The sequence below is a fragment of the Sinocyclocheilus grahami genome, unplaced genomic scaffold (genome assembly GCF_001515645.1).
Source record: "Sinocyclocheilus grahami isolate Dianchi unplaced genomic scaffold, SAMN03320097.WGS_v1.1 scaffold989.1, whole genome shotgun sequence".
Classification (NCBI taxonomy): domain Eukaryota; kingdom Metazoa; phylum Chordata; class Actinopteri; order Cypriniformes; family Cyprinidae; genus Sinocyclocheilus; species Sinocyclocheilus grahami.
In genome coordinates, this window is record NW_015506168.1 from 346,843 (window position 1) to 358,653 (window position 11,811).

The 11,811-nt window shown below is 40.8% G+C and overlaps 1 protein-coding gene across 1 annotated transcript in view; it reads right to left on the bottom strand.

Annotated features, from left to right (window-relative positions):
* The window catches only part of aqr (aquarius intron-binding spliceosomal factor), a 57,135-nt gene extending 48,235 nt beyond the window's left edge, over positions 1–8,900 (bottom strand). The window contains exons 1-10 of the mRNA XM_016250442.1: positions 8,558–8,900; positions 8,402–8,458; positions 8,167–8,207; positions 7,918–7,953; positions 7,717–7,837; positions 6,823–6,963; positions 4,023–4,079; positions 1,586–1,640; positions 1,285–1,349; positions 417–533 (exon numbers count right to left, since the gene is read on the bottom strand). Coding sequence (XP_016105928.1) covers positions 417–533; positions 1,285–1,349; positions 1,586–1,640; positions 4,023–4,079; positions 6,823–6,963; positions 7,717–7,837; positions 7,918–7,953; positions 8,167–8,207; positions 8,402–8,458; positions 8,558–8,632 — 765 coding nt within the window. The 5' untranslated portion in view covers positions 8,633–8,900. The remainder of the gene's footprint in view (positions 1–416; positions 534–1,284; positions 1,350–1,585; positions 1,641–4,022; positions 4,080–6,822; positions 6,964–7,716; positions 7,838–7,917; positions 7,954–8,166; positions 8,208–8,401; positions 8,459–8,557) is intronic.
* Positions 8,901–11,811: the final 2,911 nt, after the last annotated feature.

Genomic DNA, 11,811 nt, shown 5'->3' on the forward strand with positions numbered 1-11,811 from the left:
TTATTCTTTTGAGAGGTGATCTAAATATTTGCGGCTGTGAAACAGATGGAAAATTGACAGGCTTGTCCTGCAGTTCTATGGATGTTTTGCCCTCCAGGTCTTCGAGCCGGTCACGTGACTGAACGCTACGAATTGTAAAGCATCCCTATGTTTGCAGAAAGGCGTTATTGTAATAAAATGACAATAATCATAAGTTTAATTAATAATTGAAAAATCCTAATTAGCAGCAGTGGTTGAAAAGGCTGTACAATTTGAGGGAAAATGTACTGATTTTTATGCAAAAAAAAAATTGTTTGCGCCATTTAAAAACTATAAAAATCCAGGTTCGCTGTGCTTGTTTGCAGGGATGCACAATTTGACCAAGCGACTAACTACAGAGGAACAAAAAGAGGAAGCGCGTGTGTTCAGTGCTGTACCTGGCAGAAGAGGTGACCCTCTTTCTCCCTGTCTGTGAGGTGAGACAGCTGGCAGTTGACCACCAGATGAGCGTCATCCAACACTGTGTTGAACCAGCGGCGAGTCGGGAGGAGAGCCTGGAAAAGACGGGCAAGGTTAGAAGTATGTTCAAGTCGCGATGCAATGGACAAAGTGACAGATCTTCTCTTCTGTATTCTGATGCACATCCGAGTGTAATGGATTATCAGAAAAGTACAAATGTGAGGCCGGCTTATTTCTATGTATCGGCTGTTGATTGGATGTTAAGATGTGGGTGTGTCACTCAAAAGTGGAGGCAGATGAACATAAGGAGCGGGGTTTGAGAGGATGAAGTCCTGCATACGCCACCAGACTGAAGTCTAATGCTAATGTAATGTCAATTTGTGACTTTTTTTTTACGTATGTACACTGGTGGCCAAAATGATTAGAACACTAGTTCTATCTACCGGGGATTTTCACCAGCTAAAAAATGGTTTTAAGTCAGTTATTTCTATCTTTTGCTGATTTTGGCCACCACTGTATTTCATGTACATATATAACTACCTCCACAAACATACACATCTATTATTATAACACTTTTTTCCTCTCTCTTTGTGTCAGAAAAAGATTTAAAAAATTTTAAAAAACAGTGCAATGTTGCCTTCACTTATCACTCTAAAATGCAACAACTAAAACAACGAAAAAAAAACATTACATCGTCAAAAATGTTTAGAAAGGAAACAAATGCACGGATTAATAGTTCACAGTAAGATCTATAACATGCATTTAGAATTTTCATTTCATGCTGACTTTATCATAATGAGAAAAACCGAAAGCAGCATCAGAACAAATGCTGGAATGCCAACTCACCTCCAGGTCAATCATGAACTCAATGAATCTCTCACAGTAGTGAACCTTCTCCATGGAGACGGTGCCTAGAGCAACATGAACCACAAAACACACATTAAATCAGTGATGACACATCTCATTTCACACAGACAGACAGACTCTGCATTCTGGGGTGGACAGTGGATCTGGGTTCGGAGGGAAAAGCAGTGAAGAGAGAGAGTGACAATATTATGATGGTCTCATAAACGGGATGCGCTGGCCTCTTGTGTGCCACACCATCTCCGGCCCGAACAGGTGGATGAAGGGAGGAGGGCACGTCGGCCTGCGTTAGCGGAGCGGTGAGAGGTGCCCGCGGGCGAGCAGCAGCTGCTCTGAAGCTGGGTCACATCACAGGATGGTGAAAACATGGAGAGATTCTCAAAGCAAAAATAAATCACTGCCTGAGGGGCGGCAGGAAGACTGAGGCCTTATGGGTAACAGAAATCAGCCACATCTTAACTTGTAGCACAAATGCAGGCAATATCTTTTAGTGTAATTGTCCAAACATCACCTTCAGCTGCTGCTTCATGTGATTTTCTATCATTTTTTAGAAAAATTAGTGAGTCTCAAATCTGATTTTTTGAGGAACGTTTATTTGCTCATCTCTCCATCATCATTTGATTGCAGTGCATTATATGTTTGATCATTTAAATCTCAACTTACTAAAATATTGCAGATATAGAGTGACTGACAAGTGACGACTGATATTTATATAATTTTATGTAAGTATCTGCTGTACTGTTATTAAGATCATTGATTTACATTACAAGCATCAGAATTGCATCATATACAGTGGGGCAAAAAAGTATTTAGTCAGCCACCAATTGTGCAAGTTCTCCCACTTAAAAAGATGAGAGAGGCCTGTAATTTTCATCATAGGTATACCTCAACTATGAGAGACAAAATGAGAAAAAAAATCCAGAAAATCTCATTGTAGGATTTTTAAAGAATTAATTGGTAAATTCCTCGGTAAAATAAGTATTTGGTCACCTACAAACAAGCAAGATTTCTGGCTCTCACAGACCTGTAACTTCTTCTTTAAGAGGCTCCTCTGTCCTCCACCCCCACTGTAAATATCAGTATCTGCACTAGAGCTGCATGAATAATCATTAAAAGATCACGATCTTGATTCAAACACCCACACGATCTAATTTCTAAATGATAACGATTCGCCCGTATCTATTAAACCTTTGAAAAAAATCATACCAGAACATTCAAATCTGCGTTATACATGTTTGTAAAATGGCACTCATCACTTGGCCATCTTGGCCAAGGGCACAGATTTGTGTGAAAATAAAAACAAAAATACACACAAATACTCCCAGATCAGAGCTGCAACCCCCAGGTCCACCCCGCCATCAGTGAGCGAGAGCCACAGCGGTCCACTCTCTGCTCACACTGAGAGTTGGCGCACATGCGCCGTACACCCTTGGGTATTATCCACGATAGAACGGGGTTATCGTCTGCAGTTCGCTGTAAAACCTCCACTTTTCAACAGTGTGTTAATGTCAACAGCAGAAGGGGAGTCAGCTCGGATTTTAGAGGAGGAAATAATCTCTTTATTGAGCAAAAGAGTAATTCGGGTGGTGCTGCGGGAGGACAGCCAGCACAGCTTTTACTCCCGGTACTTTGTCATTCCCAAAAGAGGGGGGGGGGGGGTCTCTGTCCCATTCTGGATTTGCGGAACCTCAACAAACACCTCAGAAAGTACAAGTTCAAAATGCTCACAATAAAAACATTGTATAATGTTATTCATCCCAGAGACTGGTTTACATCAGTAGATCTGAAGGACGATTACTTTCACATAAATATTTATCCGGCACACAGAAAATTCCTTAGGTTTGCCTATCAGGGCACAACCTACGAATTTGACAGTTCCATTCGGTTTGGCTTTAGCCCCAAGAACTTTCACAAAATGTGTAGAGGTGGCTCTAACACCGCTGAGAATAGCGTGTCTCCGAGTCAGCTTATTTGGCGACAGGCGGAGATAAGTTATAAATCTGCTGGTGTCTCATTTACAAGGCTTAGGCTTCAAAATAAACAAGACGAAGAGCTGCTTAGTGCCCACACAAGAAATATTTTGCCCGTGTCTCAGGCTGAACTCAGACCTGTATCAAGCGTTTCTATCAGAGGAGCACATCAGGTCAATTCGTGGAGGTCTCTCCTTTTTCCAGATAGGGAAAAAAGTCCCATTCAGACTACGTTTACGTCTTCTAGGGCTGATGGCCTCGGCAGTGTCTGTCATCCCATTGGGGCTGTTGCGAATGAGAGAGTTTCAGTGCTGGGTAGCAGCACAGCGCTTCTGTCCAAAGCGCCACCTCAACCGCAAAGTGATAGTGTCATCAAATTGCCTGCGAGCTCTCCGCTGCTCGAGAGATCACGCTTTTCTCGAATCAGGGACTCTGCTGGGAGAGCGATTTCTCTGAGAAAAGTAGTAACGACGGATACGTCGCTCACAGGTTGGGGTGCAGTGTGCGAGGGCAAAATAGGGAAAGGAAAATGGCCCGTCTCGCTACAGAACGCACATATAAACTTCCTGGAATTGTTAACGGCGTTTCTAGCATTGAAACATTTCGTGCAGTTCCTACGGAATCGCCACGTTTTGGTCAGATCAGACAACACAACAGCGGTGGCTTATATAAATCGCAAGGGGGGGGGGGGGTCTATCCTTTTCTCTGGCGAGAAACGGTGCACCTATGGGTGTGGATGCTTTGGCTTACCCATGGCCAAGTGTACTGCTTTACGCATTTCCTCCACTGAGTCTGATCGTACCAACTCTAAAAAGAGTAGGAGAGTGCGGTCACTCAGTAATACTGATCGCTCCGAACTGGCCAGGGAACTTGTGGCTGACAGAGATATTCTAGCTCCTGCACGATTGGCCTTGGCCTCTCCCGTTACACAGAGACCTTCTCTCACAAGCGCGCAGAGAGATTTTTCACCCGGCACCGGACAAAGTGGCTCTTTGGGCCTGGCCCGTGAGAGGTTGAATTTAAGTGTTACAGGTTTGCCTCCGAGGGTAATTGAAATGATTCAAAATGCGAGAGTGGCTTCGACGCACTCTGCATATGATGGCAAATGGAATGTGTTTGAGCTTTGGTGCGAGCAAAGGCAAATTGTTCCTTTTCACTGTTTGGTAGCAGAAGTGTTATGTTTTCTGCAAGAACTTTTAGATAATGGCAGAGCCTTCTCTACTGTTAAAGTTTATCTTGCCGTAATTTCTGCATGCCATGTAGGGATTGACAGAAATACAATAGGTTAGCACCCGCTTGTGTGCAGGTTTATGAGGGGTGAGCGGCGTCTGAATAGGGTTTCAAAGCCGCTGATTCCGCCGTTGGAGCTGTCGGTGCTCCTTAACGCACCCTCTCAGCCTCCTTTTGAGCCAATAGACAATATTGATTTAAGGCTCTTTTCGCTTAAGGTTGCTTTGTTATTGACTCATTCGACCGCGAAACGAGTTAGTGAACTTCATGCTTTGTCGGTTCATAACTCCTGTATGCTGTTTGCTTTGGATTTTTCGCGAGTAACTCAAGACGAATCCAGCATTTGTGCCTAAAGAGTCAGCTTTCGCCTGTAGACAGGTGGATTTACTGGCTTTTCATCCGCCGTTTTTTTCCTCATAAAAAAATGTTTTCCTTGCCCGGAAGAAATTTGGTGGACAGGACGAAGAGATTAAGAAGGAATAATCGGTAATTTGTTTCATGGGCTGATTCTCATAAGTGTAAACCTATCTCTCATCAGCACCTGTCCCACTGGGTGGTGGAAGCTATTATATTGAGTTCCCTGATAATAGCATGGGTCTTAGTCCTCCAGAGGGGCTGATGGCTCAAAGTACCCGAGGGTTAGCCACCTCGGGGGCGTTGTTTAAGGGCATTTCAATTCAAGACCTTTGTGCAGCGGCGACCTGGGCTTCGCCACACACTTTTGTCAGATTTTATAGGTTGGATGTTACGGAGCCTTCGTTGGTGAAAACATAGGCCTACCATTAAAAGCCGTGCTTGCACAGGTTCTGCACGATCCTCTTCAATAATATCCTCTGCTTCTCAATCGGGCTCAAACTGATAAGCGATATTAACGATGCCATCGTTTACAATACAACCGGAGCACATGCCGCTGAGGTGAGGGGCGGGATGTTTAGACGCACACTAGAGGCGGTTTAGTCAATCACAACACACTGGGCTAGCTAACCAATCAGAGCCCATCACCTATTTCCGAGGAAAATAATGTTGTTGTTTTTTTTTAAACTAAGCATTAACATGTTAGACTGCACCCCATAAACACAATCAAGCCTAGGAAAAAAAACAGTGAATTACCCCTTTAAAGTGAAACCTACTTAAAGAGGTTGTTCCACATTATTAAGCAAGTCAGTTCTCATGCAATATGGGGAGAAAGAAAGCTCTTTCTGAAGGTGAAAAGCGTGAAATAGTGCAATGTCTTGCAACAGGCATGAAAACAATTGATATATCACGAAAACTGAAGAGATCATCGAACTGTCAAAAGATCTGTGAGTGATTCACAGCACAGAAGAATTATCAGATAAAGGCTTATTAAGACAAGTTTCTGTCAGACAAATTAATGTTATTAAAAGGGCAGCTATAAAAAAGCCACTGTTGAGCAGCAAACAGGTATTTGAAGCTGCTGGAGTCCCAAAAACCTCTCGATGCAGGATCCTTCAGAGGCTGGCCGTTGTGATGTGCATAAAGCTGCATTTCGACCACCCCTAACCAAAACTCACAAAGAGAAACGTTTGCAATGGGCTCAGAATTACATGAAGACTAATTTTCAATCAGTTTTTTTCACTGACAAATGCTGTGCTACACTTGATGGTCCAGATGGATGGAGTTCTGGATGGTTGGTGAATGGCCACTCTGTTTCAACAAGACTGAGACGTCAGCAAAGAGGTGGTGGAGTGATGATTTGGGCTGGAATATTGGCAAGTGAGATGGTAGGTCCCTTTAGGGTCCCTGACAGTGTCAAAACGACCTCTGCAAGATATGTGTAGTTCCTAACAGACCATTTTCTGCTATGGTATAGAAAGAAGAATCGTGCCATTCGAAATAATTATTTTAATTCAGCAAAAAAACATTGATTCCATGATTGCTATGGGCATAAAAAGAGAAAAAAATCCCCTGAACTCAATCCTATTGAGAACATGAGGAGCATCCTTAAAATGAAGATCTCTGAGGGTGGGTGGCAGTATACCTCCAGTGCCACCAAGTGATGTGCCCAGAAAACAACAGGTCATGTAGCAAACGCTTTTAGAAAAGTGGCCCAAATATAGGCGGTTATTAAAGGGGTCATATGATGCGATTTCAAGTTCTCCTTTCTCTTTGGAGTGTTACAAGCTGATTGTGCATAGATAAGATCCCTGAAGTTGCAAAGACTAAAGTCTCAAAACCAAAGAGATATTCTTTATCAAAGTTAAGACTCTGCCACGCCCCCCTAAAACGGCTCGTTCTAACACCGTGAGAGAGAGCGAGCGAGCGTGACCCCTTTAACAATTGCTAATGATTGGTAACTAACCAGACTGTTGAAGCAGTGATCGAGGAAGAGCAGAAGCACTGTTTGCTCCTTCAGCGGCAGGCCGAGCTGCTCGCCCGACAGACACGACTCCATCACGCACTTGAAGAAGTGAGGGAAGTGTGTGGGTGCTTTCTTAAAAACCTGAAGAGACAGAAACAGTGCACTCACATCAAAGCACACTTAATGCTATCTACCTGCGCCTGCAAAAAACGCGCATAAATAATTCAATAAAAAAAATCTGTGAAATTATGATTAAAACCAGCACCCCTGGTTGTCAGAGCTTTACCTTGAAAATAGCTAAATAAATAAAAATTCAAGAAGTTTAACAGATTAACCTTAATTTCTTTTTAAACTAATATATATATAGTATATAATTAACAGAAATATTGTTATTACGCCAATTTTTTTTTTACCTTTAAAATACACTGACAACCACCTTAAAAACACAGGTGGTATAGAGGAAGTCACATGATGAACCAATGATATCAAATGTCCTATTAGACCCGTTAGAATTAGCATTTTAACAGGCTCCCAGTGTTCAAATTGTGATCACTTTTTAAAGTACTGTTCATTTTGATCAAACTGTTACTGTGGATCTGAAGTCTGTTCTGATCTCATGGTCAAACATGTGTGAATCAATGGGTAGTGATGCACCGAAACTAAACTTTTACCAAAACACCAGATCTGAAAGTACAGTTTTCATTTTCAATACTTTCAGTAATTAAATCAGATTTTTTTTTTTTTTTTTTAAGAGTTTGTCAAAAAAATGTTTGCGCATCAGTAGTGAAGGTGTTGTTTTCGATGTCATTCATGTACAGAAGTGTAACTTATTTTACACAGCAGTGCATTCGAAGTCCGTGCAGTCTACCCATTAATCAACGGTTTACTACAAACCTCCCAAGCCGGAACATTTTCTCGAAACTTCTCATTGACGATACAGCAGATGGACATCAGGTAGCCGTTAGAGGAGGCTTCAGGCGTGTAGTTCGGCCACAGGTAGCTCTCCAGGTACTGGCTGCAAAACCAACAGGAACATCAGCAAACCACCAGTCCTACAGAGCCGCTGCTAACAAAACCTGTGCGGAAACCACCAACCTGAACTCCAACAGCATAATTTTCCTGATGGCAAACCTAAAAAAAAAAAAAGAAACAGCCGAAGTCAATATGCACCAAAGTTATCAAATCGTTCATTTAAAACACTTTCATACAGAGCAGAATACGCAAGACGACAACTGCTTTGCTGGCACCGATTTCTACAACAAGCTCTTAGAGGAAAGTCTGACAGACTTCAACAATCACAGTATTTATAACACTAATGCAAGAACTAAACACAAAGATTCTTACTTTGATTTGAGAATCTCATTCTGATAAATGTCTTCAATGACCTGCACATAGAAAATAGTCAATGTTCATAAGCCACATTCTGAATAAAGCTAGGCTTGAAAAGTAAGTTGATCATTCACTGACTTAATGTCACAATACATGAGCACAAAGCAACATACCTTCAGGATCTATATATTCTGTAAAGTCAAATCCTGCAGACTGAAGCTAAAAGGAGAATTAAACCTCAAAGCCTCACCTGAGAATCAAATGGTAGTTTGTTCTTGACATGAGGAGCCCAGTATTTGTTTGAAAGCTTGAGAAAGAAACACAAAGCAGGAATAAAATAAGCACTAACTCAAGCAGATGCAGACTAACGAACCGATACAGAGTTCATAAAGTCCTCATAACTCACCTGAGTGACATATTCCGCGTTGATCTGAGACACTGGAGGCGCAGAGGTCTTTATCACTCTCGAGTCCTTCTGCATGATTTACACAATCATTAATAATCACGACCAAACGAGAAATAAACAATCCTGCGGCTTTCTGATCGCTCCAGGCTTCTGGGTATCAACTTAACGCCTGAAAGTTTCATTCACTGCTGAACACCAAAAACAAGATCAGGTACACGCTGCGGTGTGAACTTAACCAATACTGCTGATCTATATAAACTTTGTTATAACAGAAACGCCATGAATACGTTGCGTAGCTTTAGCTGTATGCTAACATGTGCGGCTGAAGACAACTTCCGCTTTCTTCTTCTTCTTCTTGTGGTTTCATGGCGGGTTGCGTTGACATTGCGAACCAACTTCACAGGTGCATACCGCCACCTACTGTGCTGGAGTGTGAAGAGAATGCACCGCTTCCAGCTAAACCTGATATTCTGTTCATTATTCCACAATTCTTCATACATCTCATGATTGCACTTATTTGTTTTCCTGCATTTGGACCATCATTCAGAAAACTACTTAATGAAAATTCTTTAATTGATCCCTTTCTCTTTCATATGCTGTATATATCATCATAACGTGTTCCACAGATTCTTCTGTTAAACAAGCATGACATAGACCAGTATTGTGTTTCCCTAATGTATAGTGTTTGGTTGAAATGACTCGTTAACTTCCGCTGTGTGTCCTTCCAAAATAAAAGCCGAACGACTTTCTTTGCAGAAGAAGAAGAGAGACATCTGGACAAAGGTCAGTGGTTCTCAACCTCATGTTTTTTGCCCAATATAATAATTTATGGAGCTTGGCATAACCCGAAAAATGTATAACATTGATAAAAATGAACATAGCATTTTAAAGGGGTCATATGGTGGACATCTGCAAAAACATTTAGGCTAAAAGAAATTAAAATAGGCTAAATAAATAAGTAAAATAATAATAATAATAAAATGTGCTCGCCTTTCTCTTTTGAGGTGTAACTGTTTTTTAGTATAATTCTGTCAGATCGCCTGTCAATCAAACACGAAATAATACAAATCTAAAATTAAACAAATATTGTTTATGCTACTTAAATTAGCCCAAATGTTTATAGCAGTGTTTAAAAATGTGTTATTTTGTGTTGGTCTAGTGGTGAATACATGCACTCTAAAAAATGCTGGGTTAAATACAACCCAGTGCTGGGTAAAATAGGGACAAACCCAGCAAATGGGTTGGTTTAAGCCAGCGGGTGGTTAAATGTTTAACCCAATCTTCTGGGTAGTAACCCAACCGCTGGGTCAAACCAACCCAATTGCTGGGTTTGTCCCTATTTTACCCAGCACTGGGTTGTATTTAACCCAGCATTTTTTAGAGTGTGCTAGAACAACCTTTTTTTTTCTTCATAAGTATCTGTGGATATGTTGACAAGAAACAATGGCATACAGAAATTTTAATATCATTTGTATAAATTAGTATTTACCATTTGGAATATATTACTTACATTTATCTAGGTTACATTTTTTTATTAATATTTTGAAAAGCATGAAGTGTTTTTTTTTTTTTTTTAATCTGTAGATTTGATTTTAGGCAAGTCGTGATGATTTGAGAAGGCTAAATTAATCAAACATATGCTCAACTCACTGGCTGCCTCTGGCCACTTGGTCGTTACTTTAAAAAAAAAAATGAAACTTGAATTTAATAAACAGAAAATGTTCCAAACATATTTCTAAATGAACTTAATACAGAAAATATAACCACTTTGCCATAAAAAACTGAACTAATGGCTGCAGCAGCAGCAACTGTGTGGGAAAGAAAGAGAGAGAAAAAAGACACAGGCTCCAATCGGACTCGGGCTGCTGTCGGACAAGGGTCGGACCAGTGCAAGGCTCTGTTCGTTCCCTCGTTTCAATTAAAAGTTCCCCCTCGGCTCAGCGGGCCCCAAATCTTCCCGGGCCCATATGCACCTGCATACCCAGACGCTACGCCTCTGGTTGCAATGAATTCATTTTGACAACTAATAAAATGTTAAATATTGACCGAGTTCATTGATTATATAAAATTCAGTGAAGGTTGACTAAACTTTGAACTATGTAGATATCTTCATGTCTCATCCATGAGTAGGCCTATGCAATGATGGAAAACAAGATTTTGGGGGTGTTGAGACCCAGAACCAAGCTGACTGAGCAATAAAGCTATAGTGAGCCCTTTTATTAAAATACCTGGAGGTAATACAAAAATAATACAAAAATTGTCATATTCACTCAGTATTGATCTAATTCACAACTATAATTACAATTTAATTAGATCAATACTGAGCAATAACAACAATAATAACAATAACAAATACATTTTATTCAGATTTGATTTAGTGAGAGAAACTAAGATCATAAACAAGGATACAAACTAGCCACCTTTTGCTGAAAATTGCTGTTTTGAATTCAAAATAGGCCATCTGTGTGTAGATCCAATGAGTTGAAAACGTCTCAGGTTACGTATGTAACCATAGTCCCTGAGAAGGGAACGAGACACTGCGTCCTCTAGAGGTCGCTATGGGGAACGCCTTCGACGTGATCGGTGTCTGAAGCATACATCTAAACATGACAATAACATTGGCCGGTGACAGCCAATGTCAGTTCGAAGTTCCCTCGGAAGGGAATTCTTGCTACTTTATACTTCAATACAAAACAATACTGAATTTTGACAAAACAAATATAATTTTAAATGCTATAATAGTGATTTTATAATGTCTAAATATAAATCCATTAGCAAAACATGTGAAAAGAACTATATTACAGAGTGGGAATGGTACATGAGACAATAAATGATCCTCTGCTTCCATCTAGTGGTCATAGTGGGAATCATGACATTTATTTTAATTAGGGCTGGGAAAATAAATTGATGCATCGTCAATCGAGAAATGAGGTGCGATCCATTCGACCGTAAGTGGACTGCGAAGTGGACTTCACAGGGTGTTCCGCCATCTTAAGTGAGATTCCATTCCGAAGAGAGCGAACATGTTCAGTTCGAAGGGCACTGCAAATGGCATAGGGAATAAGGGAACATCGATACATCACTTCACAGGAAGTGGAGAGGGAAAATCACCCAACTGTCATTGCGCACCACGTCTCCAGTTAGAACTAACGATGGCAGAGCCATTGAAAGAGTGTTTTAAAGGCTCTGCAATGGAAGGGTTGCCATAAATGTGGTTATTATTATACAAATAAGAGCATTTATGAATTGTTATG